The 17,570-nt window shown below is 36.5% G+C and overlaps 1 protein-coding gene across 2 annotated transcripts in view; it reads right to left on the reverse strand.

The window, feature by feature from the left end:
• The window catches only part of FUT9 (fucosyltransferase 9), a 103,883-nt gene that overhangs the window by 19,660 nt on the left and 66,653 nt on the right, over positions 1-17,570 (reverse strand). Inside the window, exon 1 of one of the 2 annotated variants that reach the window (XM_050972468.1) lies at positions 10,150-10,280. The exons of the other annotated variant lie outside the window; for it this stretch is intronic. Within the exon in view, the coding sequence (XP_050828425.1) occupies positions 10,150-10,192 (43 nt within the window). The 5' untranslated portion in view covers positions 10,193-10,280. Of the gene's footprint in view, positions 1-10,149; positions 10,281-17,570 lie in introns of those variants that run through there. 2 annotated transcript variants of the gene reach the window in all.

Consider the following 17,570-nt stretch of genomic DNA (forward strand, 5'->3'; position numbering starts at 1 on the left):
TGTAAAAAATGTGATGACAAGCAGTTGCCTCTTGAAACAGACTGAGAATCCATGCAGTTAATTCAGTTTAGCAAATGTGGGTAGGACTAAGTTGATGACAAAATGTTAAGAGGAACCCAAATCCCTAGCTGATTAGCTATCCCAAGTACTTAGAAGTCCCAAACCAGAAACAGGCTCTACCAGAAGGGATCAGGGGGACATGTTGCAATCCTGCAACCCTGAAAACCTCTGTTCATTTGTCTTTTAGTGCTGGTCATGCTTAAACTCTCTCTGAACCTCTGCCTTTCAGACTCCTGTGCTCTTAGCTGCCTGGTGCCAGCACATCCCCAGAAGGGACTCATTCTTCACGAGGGAGGGCCACTCAAAATAGATAAACCAGCTATTACCCCAGCTCTGAGCCCTAAGGAAATAGATGTGCCTACAAGAGCAGACTCCATCTTAAATGCACTGGTAACAGTTGCTTTTTGTTTGTTTGAATTTAAAGGAAACAGGCATAGGTTGAAGTCAATTTATGCGGAAATTGAAGCTATGACCTATTAGATATGAATCTTTCTTCAATCTCAAGTGATTAAGATCTCGATATTTCAATTTCTTTAAAGGCTTTTTAGCTCCTAGACAACAATGTCTGTCAATTTTACAATGTGTGAAGAGCTTTAGGAATAGTGGTGAGCAGTCCTTTTCCCCTCACTGGAGGCCTAGGTGCTAATCAAGACAATACTATTTCTTTTGACCTCTTTCTGTCTTCTGCCTATTGACTCCCTAATGATTTATGCCCAGGGGCACAACTGCAGCAGTAGAAGGCAGAGTCAGCTTCCTTTCCCTTCTCCTGCAAGGAGAAGGTTAAAGAGAGGGTTTAAATCTCCATTGTTGGAAAGACCACAAAAACTGGTCTTTATTTTGGGTGAATAATTTTCTGGCTGTTGTTCAAAGGGTGTCATTTCCTAACTTCTTCATAAAAGGAAGGGACTAGGTCCCTGCTCTTGAGGGAGGATTCCCAGCTCTGAATGCCAAGAAGGACCCAGTCCTTTAGAGCACTACAGTATCTTGGTGAAGGATGGAGGAAGACACACCCCAGATCTGTGCAGCCTCTTTCAGTGTTTGTGGTGTCCTGCCCTTGTAGGTGCCCAACAGATTGTCTGCATTAGCCAGCTGCTCCAGGAACCCTAAGGAAGCTTTTGGGCTAATAATCAGACCTGCCAATGGTCAGCAGGTGGTGGGTGTTGAGGACAGCCTTTGATCTCTGTGGTTAGTTGTGGTCAAATGTCACACAAAACAAATTTTGAAGTACTAAAAAGACTTCTTCCCAGCCAAATTAAATGGAATTTTTACTAGAATATATGTCTATCGTAAGTCTTCCAAAGGGAAATTTAATCAAAAGCAATGATAATAATGATAGGAAATCATTATTTCACTGACAAGCACATTGGTCTGCTGGACAGCACTGTTTTACCAGGGCAATTAGAGCCTGCTTATGCCCTGACAAGTCTCATACACAGGACATAGAACAAAGTGATTCTTTTATCAGTTTAACCTGAGTTTAGCTGAGCAGAATTTAATTTGAGTTAGGCGCTAATCACTTTGTCTCATAGATACCTAAAGAGTAACCCTACTTTCCTTTAATAAAATGCTTTCAAATCTACCAGTTAAGAGTACCACAGAAGCAAAATAAATGCTGCTCTAGTAAAAACAGTACATTCACTTTTGAAATGCCTTTCCCTAAAGATTCTTTTGGACTTTTGCAAGCATAAAGTTTTAATCACAGCACAGTCAGAAAATTACTGAAACTGCTCTATGTGGAGTAAAGAGGGGTTGGAAATCAAGTCCAGGAAAGATAAGTAATTTTCACAATTTCATGAAAGTTTGAACAAGTATTTGGCAACTATGACTTAAATTTGCATTGAAAGAGTTGAATCTGTGGGTTAAATTTTTTTCTTCAAACAAACTTTACCTGACGGTAGTCATATCCCATTTATTCAGTTCAGATATCTTTTTCATGCATCTTTGTTTCAAATCTCTGAAAACACATCCAAATTTTCTTGACTGAAGTAAATTAGTACAGGGAAATGGAAGATTTAGTCAGATTAAAGTCAATGACCCCTTGATCTTTAAAATAAGAAAAACCCAACCCTTTTGCAGAGCTGTAGTTGAAATTCTACCAGCATAGCTGGATTTGCTGAAAGACAAGAAGTATCAGAGATGAAGTCTTGCTCACAGAAACACTGTAAAACCTATTAATTTCAGTATGGTTGGTATTTTGTTGTTTCAGTGGATTGCAGCAACATGTAAGGAGAGAAAAAAGAGAGCTCAAAAGCTATTCCTTTGTGTTACTTAAAGTTACCTTAGAAATAAAAATCCTAAGGCAACTCAGGAGACAACAAGACGGATGTAAGTTAGAGCACAGGGAATCTAAAATTTGGAACAAGGTGCAAATAATAAACACCCTCCCTTACACACAATCTGTAACTTCAGGAAAGATTTAATCCCCTTTTTGAAGTGTTTCTGGTGTTTCTGTTTTCACATCTGCGGTATTTTACAAATACACACACACACATATATATATATATATATATATATATATATATATATATATATATATACACACACAGTGTTTATGTGGTATTTGTAGCACACCTAAGTCCTTAGATTCCCTGAAATGTGATTTATCAATTATGGTTTATATTTCTTTGTATCCACAACCTCACCTCTCTACATATGTAGTATGCAAACAAATCCACACGTGATGGACTTGTGAATGCTTAGGCACCACTGCCCAAGCTGCTGGCCCTGGATGGAGGCTGTGTCCCAGTGGGAAGTGCTGCTGTTGTGCTGTCCTTGTGAGATGTGCTGCAATGTGACAGCCAGTGGGTGCAGAAGGCAATGGAGTCACTAATACTGCTGTGCTGGTGAATAGGAAGGAGGGAAACAGAGCACTGAACTCACTGGGGCATTGAGCCAGGGAGGGGTGGATGGGAAAAGGAGGCAGAAAGCAGAGACAGGTAATATTATTATAGGAGAAAGAAAATATTTTTTATTCTTATGTACCTTAACCCTTTTGTCAGAGATGACATGAAATAACCTATTGCTCTGAAGCAATTATATTATCAGGCAACATAGCATCAGGCTGAATCCTGCAATCCTGAAGATTGTTTACAGCATGAGATGCATGAAACCCCTGTATAAATTACAGGAGGTGGGAAATCTGCCTTTAGATTTCTGGAAAAAGTCTAGCAAGGAACAGAAGGTGGTTGCTTAGACTAAAATTCTGATGAAATACGTCATGGGGGAATTGGGTGAATTTACTCCCCATTAGGCAAACAAGCATGTTTATTGATACAGCTGATATGAATAGAAAGCTTTAAAAATAAATGATTCTTAAATTCCAATTTAAGATTCATTCATATTCTGTCCCTTTTTGCATTTTCAGCATCAGCAATTTTTATCAACTTCTTTTTTATTATCAGTGAGTTTCTTTTCAGGGTTCTTTAAGGTTTTGAGTTATGAATAAGAGAAACACGACTGTTTTTAACAAGCTATTTTTATTGAATTAATTTGAGGTGCCAATACAGATGTCTAAGATTTATGAGCATGTTTAAAAAATTAATAAAAAATTCTAAGAAAATGTTAGAATAAAGCCTTTTAAAGGCTATTTCTACATATCTTCTTTTTTTTTTTTGTTTATTGAGGTTCCTGTGTCATGTTCAACACTTTAGCATCTGGTTTTGTTATTTATTGTTCTGAAATTATGCTTTGCAATGCCAAAAGGGAAGATTAAAATGTAAGTAGAATTTTGTACAACAAATCAAGAGAAAGACTATGATGATCAGAGGAGTATTTAAAAAAATAATTAGTTACTTTGGTTTTTTTGAGGTGTAACTACAGTGCAGAATACTTTTTTATAGATTCAAAATAATTTGATATTAACTGTAAAAAAGAGTTTTCAGGTACCCATCAAATAGTTAGAAAATTCCATACAGTTTAAAGGCAGTTTTGCTGCTTTAGCTGTTTGTTTGAGTGCCAAGCAAGCATTTATTCAATGTTTATGGTGTAAGCATTTAAATAGAAAGTAAAAGATTACTTAACAGTACTTGTGTGCGATTGACAGATATTGGAATTTGACTGCACTCTGTGCTACTTAAAATGATAACAAATGAAATGTGTGCATCCAGAAAAGCTGGTTTTGGATGGATGAACTTGACTTGCTGATGAAAGTAAAATGAAATAAATTACACTTCAACCTCTCTGAAACTGGCATGTAATGCTGAACTGAACTGCAAGTATTTCACTAGGAGACTTCCAATACGTTGTCTAAGATTTTTTTAAACCTAAATAGAGGATAAAATACAATAATCTCCATGAGACTTCTGGAAAGATACTTTAAATTGTCATTTTATGCAAGGAAGCATGACAGAGTTTTGCAGAGCTGATGTGTTGATAATATGATTACTCCACCTAGATTTATTTTCCCTTTTGGATTTTAAACCACTGTTTTATTTATCTGCCACATATAAGGAAAATTAGATAAAAATAACAGCATGCAGGAAAATGTGGATCAGAATTTAGCTTTGGAATTGATTGACTTCCAATATTTAAGAACAATAAAAACCTTTCCACTGCTATAATTATATGAAGTGAGCTATCAATTTTTAAAATTTATTTTCCAAAATCCTGCAGTGTATAATCTGTTTTCTGCCAGTGAAGGACAAACTCAGATTTACTGGACAGAAGCTATAAACTATGGTGGAAATGAATGTCTTATTTTCATTGGACAAGATGAATTGTGTTTTTTGTTCCCTATTGTCTCTTCATAAACTGCTTCTAAAATGATTTTTTGATGCATTGTGCACAAAACTATATTTTGATCTATAAAATTTTCAAGATAGTCGACCACAAAATGTTTAATTTTTTTTTGGTTATGAGTCAGCACAAAAATCTACCTTGGGAAAGTTGAGTTTGCTAACATTTTCTCAGGGATTTTTTTTGTCATATTTGAAAGAAATTTTAAGGGAAGAGCAAAGATGCTTTAATGCCAGTGTAGTTCATTAGGGAGAGATTAGTTTGAAATATTTCAGTTTTGCTCTGAACAAAAAAGGGAACATTTCAGTATCACAAAATTTTGCAGAGGACAAAAAGTCATCCCAGCTATCATTAAGGTTCCCTTAATGGCTGGAAGATTTCTTCTGCTGTCAAGCTTGGCAGAGAGATACACACCTCAGGATGCTGTCAGGATGGGATATGACAACAGCAGCACATCCCTCTCATGAGCTGCAAGACTGAATTACCTTCTAAAAAGAAAGTAAGAGGGGAAGAAATGTATCTCACCTTGATATATACATAATCTGAGAAATTAGTAGTTTCTATCAGGAGACAATCCAGCAGCTGTTGCTGTAGCAGCAAGCACCCACAGGAGTACCAGTGTCCCCTGAGCTTCCCAGTGTCCCCTAAGATTCCAGGTAAGGGCACCTCAGAGGACCTGTCTTAAAGAGCTGGTACCTGAACATGCACATGTACAACGCTCCTACAATGCAATGCTTCTCCTTATGGTCATAACCTCAGATATCATGGTCCTGCTAACAGATTGACCTGCTCTTTTGACTGCCTCTCTATTATTTTTTCCCTTCTGCTATTCCCATTTCATAATTCTTCTGACCCTGTTTTCATCTTTACTCCTTTTCTTTTTGGGGCAATGTCAGAACCTTTCAATTTCTCAGAATTAGAAACAACTAGGGGAATCTGTCAGCTCCAGCACCATAAAAACCACTTCACTGAAGTATCCAAATAACTGCCAATGCCTCTTTTCCTGGCCTTTGTTATAATTTAGAGTGTTTTTATTTACTGAGCATTCACATATTTTAAGACACATTAGCAGAACTTTGATCTTGATAGGGTCCAGCTTGTTAATGCAACAACAATTATTTCATACTTGGAAATTAGTGGGATAAAGATCTATGAGAAGACTGGGAGAAAAAACTTCTTTTCCTTTGTGTACTGTTCTGCTGAGAAAGGGGAAAGATTATCAGTGGTCAGAGAAGGAACATTAAAGAACTGGATGCCTTAAGACTTCAAGGATGCAGGAGACACATGACCTCCAGACTCATCCAAAGTAAAGATGGCAGAACAGAGGCAGTTTCTTGATAGTTATTTTTCTGTTAAAGACATAATATATATATGTTCTACTGTGCTATTCATTCTGTATTATTGAATCAAAATTAAGAATCGTGGCTTTGCTTCGTTATTGATTATGCAGAATTAATTTCCATGCCTATGCATGTTTACACTAAGGGTGCTACAGTTACTTTCATGGAGACAAGGCGCAGGGTGAATTACATCCCTGACATTTCATGTAGGCTCAATCTAACATGTATTTCACACCACCTCACTCTACTAATTCATTACTAGAGTTGGACTTTGTTACCCCAGCAGCAGACACTCCAAATTAAAAATGACTGCAGGATCTAATCACAGACACTTTCAGGTGTAATTGTTACCCAGTTAATGAGCATGAATTAAAAATCCCAGGAATTTGGTTAGAAGACTTTATTTTGCACACACTTTCTAGAGCTGTGATTACAGTCTTTGTGTAGATTGCCATGCAAATGATGCCTAAAGACACTGACCTGGAATAGAGGCTAGACAGAGTTAAAGGAATAAAGCAGGTATTTATTGAAAGGCCTTGAAGGGATACACCTTGGGAAGTACAAGAACCCAGCTGTGGCTCTGCCCAAGATGGACACAAGATGCACAACTGGTCATAAGCGTTCACACTTTTATAAGTTTTGGTCCATTTGATGCATATTTGGGTCAATTGTCCAATTACAGCTTCAGATTATGAAGTCCCATCCTCCCAGATTGCTCTCCTCAATTCACCATTGTTTACAATTCTTGAGCCTAAAGCTGTAATGGTGTCCTTGGTTCTCAAGCTGGAAAAGGATTGTTTTGTCTAACTAAACTGGGACAAGAACTTGTTAACACTTTATATAAAGTTCAGAGTCACACACTAAGGCAGTACAGAATCTAAAATATATGAAAGCTAAAATTTAAGGCCTCACAAATACCTCATTTGAAATAAGAGGCATTATGCTCTGTCTGTGTCCAGCTCTGTCTGTTCCCAAACCCAGTTTCCTCACTGTCCTGCTTCTCAGATCTGGAAGACTCTGGCTGCAGGTGACAGCACTGTGACCAGTGATGACGCTCTGAACCAAGCGTCTTTTTCCCATGTTCCTCAACATGTCTGATCCAGAGTCTGCATCTGGCACGACATCTACCTAGTCCTGTTCTGATCTTTACTGGACTTCACTTTAAATATGCCTACATATACATTTGTAAGCTTTCCATAAGTGTATATATTTGGAAATCACTGTTTTCAAATTTCCCTTTTGATTGGCCACAGTATAAATATGACCACTAAGCTATAAAGGTATCTGTACACCAAACTGATGTACTTTATGATGCCACAAAAAGCAGCATAATAAAAAACCCCACACAATGATATAGAGTTTAACTATTATTAAACTGAGTATAACACACTAAAGTAATCCCTTCTGTAGCTGCCAGGGAAGAAAATCATTTTGACAAAGCAAAGTGGGGAAGCTTAATAAAAAAATGATACAGGGAAGGCAATTCTTAGCCCTCTCCCTTTTAACTTTAATGGAAATGTCTCCTTAGGAGAATAATTCCAAACAGCTGCTTGGGATAGGGAAATGGATAGATGTTTCTCTAAGAGCAAAAAAGATAGGGGGAGCACAAATATGGACTTGTCTTCACTGACCAGTACTTTGCCTTTTGCTTTGAAAGCTGTTGTTACTCCCTAAATAACCTCTTTGTTGTTACTCCACTTTCTCTGTAATAGGGGTGGCAGATGTTTGCTATCGTGCGTCATGAGTCTGAAGGTGTATTTCGGTGGTAAATACAGAGTATGAAACCCACTATTTGGATGTCACTCCCACAGCTAAACTAACATGCTGTCACTGTCATTTTAGCATCCTAATTACATCAACATTGTCCTTTGTAACTTTCACTTCAGATTTCCAATCAAAATGTCTGTGATGAGGGAAGTAGTAGCATTATTGCAATCAAACAGCTGAACAGCATCTCTAATCCTAGCTTGTTCAACTTCCCAGACACACTATAGAGCAAAAATCTGAACAGCTAAACATGGCAGGAAAGTGCACCTATGCTGTGAACTGGCTTAGACAGCTGCTAAGGAGCAGTCAAACATGGATGAGAACTGCCAGACTTCAGTGCACCTCACTCCTGGCACCCTATAACATTGAAGGATGGTAAAGAAAGAAAATAACCAATATAATTTCTGCCTCAGTATCTTTCCTGCACGCTTGCATACATGCATATGAATTCACACACAAAAAAAGTCCCACACATAAAATTACTCAAAATGTTTTCACCATTGGTTTTTGATTCAATTTCATGGTAAACCTAAATCCAGGAAGCCTGAGGTTCCTGGGTTCTGCAGCACTGTGAATATACAGAGATTCCATTTTCCCAAGGAGATATATTTCTAGGAATCACAGCAGTATACTGCAAAGCTTGAAAAAGTAATGTGCTCTACCCCAAAAAGTAAGATGCCAAAAATACAGTACTGATTGCAAAAAATCCTATTAGGAGACTGTAGGAAAGCAGCTCCTGAGTTTTACTGCTGTTTCCAATACAGTATAAAGAACTTGCTATTTGTTCTCGCAAGGCAGAGAGCCCTTAACGTGGAAGGTTTGAAATAGCCTCGAACAATCGCTCTTTTCTACCTTTTCTGATTTTTTTTTTTCTTCTTTTGATGCCACATGGGTCTGAACCATGACTGCAGAATATTTTGTGTCAGGAGCAGAAGTTGTGCTCGATACACTTGGCTGCAATGCATCATTAGGAACTGGTTTAGCAATTGCGTAGACCCAAAGTAGAAAAATATTTGAGTGATGCTCTCTGTGATTTGGAACATATCAGAGGTGTGGAATGAATACGGTCTGAATAGGTCTAGCTTTATTACTGTTACAGAATAACTGCTCTAATTTGGAGAAATTTGCCACTGATTGGATGCTCCTGTCCTGTTTTACTGCATGGTAGGTCTATGTTTGCATGCTTGGTGAAGTATTTTCCGAAAATTGTTGTTTTTTTTATTTTTTTGCTTTTTTCCTAAAATGATCCATGAATTTTACACTTCTTTCCTCTGTTGACATCCCTACCAGTGAGAACACTAGTGAAACAAAAACTTTTTCCTCTTCCATGATAATGGTATACACATTTCTATCTGCACATTTGGTGAAGAAAGCAATGAGTGTGGTTTGCCAGCACTGTCCTTGCTCCTAAAATATGAAGAAACATGAAGAATATGTTTATTTTGTGCACAAAATAAATGAAACTTTTATTCTGCTGGGGAACTATATACTGAACTCTAAAAAAAGGTTTCAGAGCTACTTATGCTATAAATAACTAAAAGTGTCTCTCTCCTTATTCTGTTATTAAAGAAAAAAAAAAAGAAAAAGGTTGGGATCTGTGCAGAGCTCTCAGATCTAGAATCTCTTCTTGGGTGAAAAACTTCATCCTGAACCATCAAAGCTGTCTGATCTGCAACGAGTCTTCCCAAATACACGTGGGGTTCCCATTTACATTCTAGTCTCTTCCACAGTTTTTTCCTCAAATTGTCAATCTTACTACTTAATCAAGATATCAGTTTTCAGCATTGCTCCCAAAGGATTGCTGAGTGTTACAGCAATTGCCTGGCTTTGGAAATCCTGGTATAGCCAGATATGTTACCTGTAAACAAATCTGCTTTTTTAGGGAACTGTGGAATGCATAATTACTAGTCTGGTATTTAATTTTGCCATAAAGATTTTTATTACATCAATAAAATCTCCCTCTACACCAAAAGGAACAGGTTTATTTCACTGTAAACTTCTTTACACTTTAAAAGTATCATTTAATCCTTTACATATATAACTATACTTCAGACTGACATAAAAGAGAAGCTGTGATGGCACTTCTGACAGAAATTAGAAATGAGAGCAACCTATTGTAAGTTTGAGTGACGATGACATTTTACCTGATCTGCTTGAATGTTGAAAAAGCTGATGGGGACACTGGCAAGTCAGATCTCATGCCTTGATTTAGTTTCCTCAAACAAAAAATGGAGTTAAAGAGACTCACCTTCTTTGTACAGCATTCTGAAAGTAGGTACAGAAATTATCATGCAACTAATATCGTGTAACTGTTTCTCTTGTACTGACTGAATCCTCTGTTAAGTGAGTAATTGGGATCTGGGACAGCTTTGGGCTTGCAAATCAGCGCAGATGAGATTCAGCAGACTGGAAAAGCAAAAATCAAAAAGTGATCTATCAGATTACTTCCTAATCTCAGTGTCATGTCAAGTGCACATAGTAGTTTGTAGTAATTGCAGAAGAAACTCTGATTTGCATTTCTTGTAGGTCCAGATCACCAGTTTATAGCCTCAATGTGTTTGCTTTCCAAATGAGACCAAAATAAATCATTTTAGTTGGGATATCATGGGAGCACCAGCTGTAATTTAACTGAGCTGATGTATCCAACCTTTCAGCATGGCTTTGGGGGGGCTGACTGCACTGATGCCCTGCAAAGCATCATGGAGTAGAGCTGGCTCACTTCTTGAGAATGGCCAGATCCGCTGTGCAGCAAAGATCCTACACAGCGCAGACATTGTGGCAGTCCTTATGAATCACAATGCATTAGCACTCCTACTACTGCACACCAAAGGGCAACGGGGTCAGAACTCTGCTCACAGGAGGCACGTCCAGGTAATAGTAATGCACTGCATGGATCTTGTGTGTAAAGGATTTCCTGCTTGAAAAATTGTCATGCACTTTCTTTTATTGGCAACAAGTTTTTTAAGTTGAGAAAATACAGTTTCTATTCTAGCATGACTTCAAAGTCTGGAAAAAGCAGTTTTTAGCCTCAAGGTGATATGAAGAAGGATAACACTGATGGGCACAGAGGAAAGGCAGACTAGGCAAATATACCCCAAGCTGATATGCAGTACAGCTATTATTATTATTACATTTTGTCTGCCTTTATATTCTGTATATTCAGAGGCTTGGTAGTAGAGTAGAATTAGCACTCTCTGTTAATCTATCCATTAATTTCAGAGATATTTCAAATACTGTTTTAGCTGGCATAGATCTAAACCCAAAGAAATCAAGAAGAAGTAGACTACAGCAGTTACACATTAGCAAAAAGAAAACAAAAGTATTTATGGAATTCTGTAATACTTTTACAGAAGTTAACAGAAACTTCTGTAAAAGTATTACAGTATTCTGTAATACTGTAATATTTAACAGTTAACTTCTTTCTTCCTGCATTATCAGTGTAGTTATGCCATTGTAGCACATTGCTATTAAAATTCATTACCAAGGTTATTTTTGAGAAAGTTTAAAAGTTTCAAAGTTTTCAGTTGTGCCATTGTCTCTGAGGCAAAAGTTACCCCAAATTCCTTCCTCAGCTACTTCAGATTATTTCCCTAAAACATGATTTTCAATTCAGAGCTATCTTTTTAATGACATATGAATTACAGCAGCGATCACAGATATATTTTCTGTATTATAACTTTAATATGGTCTTCATAAGCTCACAATATTGTTTTAAAACCTTAGATATAAGAATAATAAGGATGAATGAAGACATTTCTATTTTCTTTCAGAATCCCTTCTCTGTGGGAGCTAAAGAAAAAAGAGTTTAAAAAAAGGTGTTGTGACAATAAGAAGATTAAATATTAAGTGTCAGCAAGCGTTTCCATTTCTCTGCAAAGAGTTATACATAAAATTAGCTTTTTAAATCTTCTTACAGAATATTTTATAACTGTTTTACATGGAATACAAATAAATCACCAAATTTTGGACTAGCCATTTAATAAATATAAAGAATCTTAAAGAAATTAACTCTTACACACAAAAATCCTGTTAACTCTTACTATGCAATCTAATGATGATGGCCACATTAAATTGCTGATTTAGTACATACTGGTGGTTTTGAGAACAAGTGAAATTTGAGCTTGAGCTATATGTTGCAGAATTCTACAAAGTCCCAAGTCAAAACAGTAATGGTGAGATGCATCCTATTTGTGGAAGGAATAAGGTCCCACTTATAAAAATCACCTGACAACCATATGCATTAGAAACCCATCACTGTTTTCAAAATTAACCTAGACATTCTGATTGGGACTTCAATCTTCTAAAAGTTAGGCATATTTTCTAAACTGGGTGTTTAATCTATTTTCATGTTTGAGGAGAGAGACTACTAAGTAAGTAATTCACAAAATAGCTGTCTTTTAGGGAGACTAGATGTTTATTTCTTATTTCCTCTTGGGATGTAATTATTAATCCTCTTTTGGAGTCAAGTAGATGAAGTAGGAGAATCTTTCTGGATTGGCAGGTGGGGAATGTGAGGAACCTGTCTTAAATGCCGTTCTAGAAAAAAGGAGAATAAAATCCAAATACCTTCTGTGTTTGATTTGGGTTCTTATCTTCCAGGGAAGAAATCTAACAACTAAGCTATAAGCAGGAATTCAGAAATAAAGGTCTTTGTGCATCACAGGTGAGACTTAAATACTTGACTACTGTAACAGAATGTGATTCTCACCAGAACATTGTGGCTGTGGAGATAAAATCTTCCATCTGTGATGCATCCTAGAATACAGCAGCTTCATGTGACAGATTGCAGAATGGGCAAATATCTGTTTTAAAATGAAACAAAACACATTTTAAGGACACCTTGTGACACCATAAGTCGGTGCTTTCACCTACATGTCAATTAGGTATCCTTCCTCTCTCTCTCTCCATGCTGACATCTGTGAAGTTCAGTCATGCTCCCAAAATCCTGAGGGGGTGAGGCATATTATAGGGAGAGCACATTTTGATTTGAGAATCCTAGGAGGGTAATGACACGTCCCCAGGCTTTTGGTAGCTCAGCCACAGTAGAAAGGTCTGTGGCTTCCTCAGAGCCAAGCAGCCAGTCTGGATTTTCATGCTGGAGACTTCCACAACTATTTGGATGAAGAGCTCTCCAGAGACAGAAAGCCTACATGGCAGCTGAGAAGATAGAATATCCCACAGGTGCCTTAACATTTGAACTTAGGAACATGAAGCTGGTGCCTAAGTCCTCTTCAATGAGGCTTTGACTCTCTAGGCTCTATAGGAAATATTTCCAAAAGTGCCTGTAGGTTAAATGTTTTACTTTTATATAAGGACCTGAAAATTCAAATAATACACCCGAGGGAATTTACTAAAGATTCTGGGTATTATATTAAGCAGCTAACATTCCTGCTTTCAAATTCTGCCCTCTCCATGCCTTGTACATGCTTTTGAAAATGAGATTTTAGAAATTCTTTCATAACATACTGTGAAAAAACTACCCTCCCATTTCACTAGAAAAATGCAGAAAATTTTTTGGTTCAAACACTGACTTAATTTTCATAACATTGGGTTTCCCTATAAAGAAGAAATAAAGGAGAGTGTAAATACTAGTCTTTTAGGGCTTTGATATGTTTGAAAACAGAATCCAATTAAACTCCTATATTTGCTAATCTTTGTCTTAATAAAGTTGCTGTGGGTGTTATTGGCTGTTTATACCATGAAAACATGGCAAAGCAGCATGATTATTTTCATATTTGTGTTTAGATATTTTACCATTATAAACACATGAGAAAACCTGCTTGAATCTATTCAATATAGAAATCAGCAAATAGTTTTTAAAAGGAGAGAAGGTAATTAACTTCACTTCTTAATGATGCTCTTAATTTAAACTATGCAAGAGATGTTTAATGAGTGAGAGAAATGTTGCAGAAAAAACCTGTTCTTTGGTTTAAAAAACAAAATGGGAATCATCAGAGTTTGAATATATTTGCACATCTTCAGCAGACTTACTCAGTGACCTTAACCAAAGTGTTTCATTTTTGTGCCCTGCAGTTTTTCTATAAAACGGAAATAAGAAGAGTCAACTTGCTGAGAGATTGTGGGCCTTAATTGTTTAGTATTTATATCTTCTGAGAGAATATAGATAGGACTGCAGAGTGTGATGAATGATTAACATTCTTTTGCTATTACCAAGCACTGATATTTTTGCCCAGCTATTTTATCACACAAAAATCTTTACTTTTTATAACCCTGTATCCAACAACAACCCTGACTGAAATGTATTCAGCAACAAATGTGAAGTCCATCTCACATCTCTTAAATGTAATTAATGCCCAAATTACTCTCAAAAGCAATAGAGAACAATAATGTTCAAGTCTACCTCTACTGATTGTACCTGCCAGTTCCACAGGAAGATGAGTAGAGTGTAGTCTAGGTAAAAAATATATTTACTGTAATTTAATGTTTTAAAACCTCCCTCAGATCAGCATGGAACTCATTGTCTCCAGGCTTAGCATGCAGGTCCTGGAGAATGGAAAACACCCTCAACTTTCTGCTTCTGGTTGAGCTGGTGAATACACTTGTGGGCAACAGACAAGATTTGTTTTGCAGCTGATGAGTTCTTGAAGCACAGGTCTGGCCCACACAGCTGCTGGATCTGGGTACCCCAGGCAGACCATTAAGCAAACCTCTCAGGCAGTAGTTGCAGGAAAAAGGCTACATAGGTACCAAACGAGCTCCAGTGGCTGATGAATTGCTCAGAGAAATTACAGAGTAGTACTTGTGATGAACAAGTACTGCTACTTTGAAGTAACAAGAAATTGCCAACAAATGTCTTCAAAAATTTCCTACATGGTTCAACAGAAAGAGGTTAATGGTCTTTTTATGAAAACATTTTCTTATCGTTATTGTTCTTACTTCGTGTATTGTTACTTTGGATTGGGGTGTGTGGACAAAGGTCTTCAACTTCTTTAAATATCTGATGCAGCTAAGCAAGTGGAACTTCCTACCTGATCTATTTGTCAGCATAAGCTAGGAGAGGGTGCATATATCCTTTCTGGTTATAAAAAATAATTTTATTTTGTGTGGAGAAAATTCTAATGCTTTCACACTAAGTATGTAACAAGACAACAAAACCAGGGGATTAGTACACTTCCCTAACTACATTTAATCCTGCTCTGTGGAGTTTGCATATATGTATTCTCATGAACAGTAATATAAAATGCAATGGCATCAGAAATATTCTATATCTTGACTAAGTCGAACTATAGATCCTGAGCTGCTATAAACAGAGTGCAAAACAGTATATATAGAACTCATGTTTTGTCTACATTCTTTTAAAATAAAAATCTAAAGGGCAGTGTCACTAACTAGGATGTTGCAGACTGTGAAGAGAATTTTATTTGAAAATTGCAAGCAGCATCTCAGGATATAAATTCCATCATGCCATTACGAACATGAAACTAATCAAACGAACAAAAAAAAAAAACCCTAAAGAAAATAAAATCTGCACACAATAAACACAGATCCAAAAATGGTTTATGAAATAATTGTAGTAAAGAAAATTACACAATAAAATAATTTTAAAATAGCACAATAAAATAATTAGAAAACATGGAATAAAGTTTTATGTTTAATTATTTACTTATTTATTTTATTTATTATTTGAAATTATAATATTTTTAACTTAAAATGGTGTTAATAACATGCAAAAATATAATAAGTTTTACAGTGATGGGGAAAAACAGTCTTTTCAGGACAGAATCATAGTCTCTTCTATCAGCTTGAAGAAAACTAAATATTTGTCAGTATGACAGGTCTTAAATTCACAGAAAATAATACAGGGATGTGAAAAATACTATTTCATATTCTTGAATGCTAAGGACATCAGAGCTACTGGGCATGACAAGTAAAAATGACAGACCTAAACCATGTAGCAAGTATGTTAAATAATGTTTGGAGCAAAGTAAGAGGGCAAACTTTATGACTTACTGGTAAAAAAAATTTTGAGTGCTCTTAGAAGGACAAGATGCAGATATTTATGACCAATATGGTCATATTTTTAATGTGCCAAATACATTTACAATCCTGCAATACATTTGCAATCTATCAGATTAATCTAACTAAATAAGTGTTAGATGTGATTTGAAGAGGCAGAAGTAAGAAATGCAATTAGAATATCAAAAAGGCACAATATGTTTGTTTTTTTTTTTTGGATTACTGCTGTCCAACTTTCCCATGTGTTTGTCACACCTCTCCAGTCTGACCTTCAGGGTAAAGAACCAAACACACAAAATATGAGATTTCTTATTTTGTACTCACAGCCTTTTCTATCCTTTCCTAGCTATTTCAAATCCATTAAATATTTCAGTTGTAGTTTGGATATTTTCAGACCTAAATGGAAGAGTTTCTTGTTTTTTTAAAGGTATAAAATGTGAAAAAAATTTGATTTTTATCTGGTTCATACACTAAAAGATTTCTCTTAGTTCACTTTCATTGACTTTCTCAGTAAAACGCCTCTTGATTAGCCTCTGGTTTTCTCTGCAGCATGCCAAATTCTCCTTTAAAGCTGGGTCAAAGCCTTTTGAACACTCCCAACTTACTGGTGTGTAGGGTATGGATTTGAGCTGAGTGTTGTAGCCTGCATTAAAACTGTCTGGTGTGCTAAGGATAAAACTAGGCTTGCACCAAACACACAGCAAGCCTTAGAGAACAGCTCCAGGGGATAACCAGCATGCTGCACACCCTTACCTTCAAGCAGCTGAAGAACACTTGGCTTCAAGCATTCTGTAGATGTGTTTTTAAAAGGCCAAAGTTGTACTTCAGGAACACATACTAATTTAAAATGGAATTAGCAGCTACTTGCTACAGTGAGATTTCCCAGTGAGAGACTCTTCAGGATGCTCTGAGCAGTTTTTTTACACAAAATATTGAAAATGAATTGCAGCACCAAACCTCTTAACTCCCTACACTTACCAAAGGCATTTTTCCCCACTCCCTCTCTTCCAATAGACTTTTTTTTCAGTGTTTCTGTTTACCCCCTCAGAGAAATCAAAAGTGAGTGTGTGTCTTTGCTCTTTTTTTTTTTTTGCTCCATCTGATATCACATTAGCTCTGAGTCACCTGCATTCTCCTGAGCTCTCAGTCTGATCTTGTCTAGGAATTGTACTCATTAGCTCAGCTGAAACCACAGCTTACAAAGACATCACTAGCATAATGTACAGAGAACAGAGTCAAGGTCAGGTTGCTTAACATGTGCATTTGTTCTGCTGTTTTTGAATTTCCTCCTGCAAATGTGAGCTTGGGGACTGAGTAAGCTTACCCAATGCTCCTAGAGATCCTAAATGGAATAATTCCATGTAAGGTTCTTACATCTGCAAAACTGGGTTTTCAGCTTTAAAATGTTTTTTGCTGTTGCTTGAAAGACTATTTGAAAATTTTAGCTACTACTACTATAGAAAAGATAGTGTAAGAGTGTATTACATTATCTGAGAAATACTTAAATACATGTCAATGGTAGCTGTACTATCAAACCTGTGTGGAAAATAATAAAGTTAAGACTACAAAAGGAAGTTGTTATTTCCTGATGGCTCTAAACTATAATTTATATCATGAGAAAAATTGCCACTTCTGCTCAAGCTGAAAATCTGAAGTACTTTTTTTGTATACAATACACTTTATTATTCAGTG

The sequence above is a fragment of the Serinus canaria genome, chromosome 3 (genome assembly GCF_022539315.1).
Source record: "Serinus canaria isolate serCan28SL12 chromosome 3, serCan2020, whole genome shotgun sequence".
Taxonomy (NCBI): Eukaryota; Metazoa; Chordata; class Aves; order Passeriformes; family Fringillidae; genus Serinus; species Serinus canaria.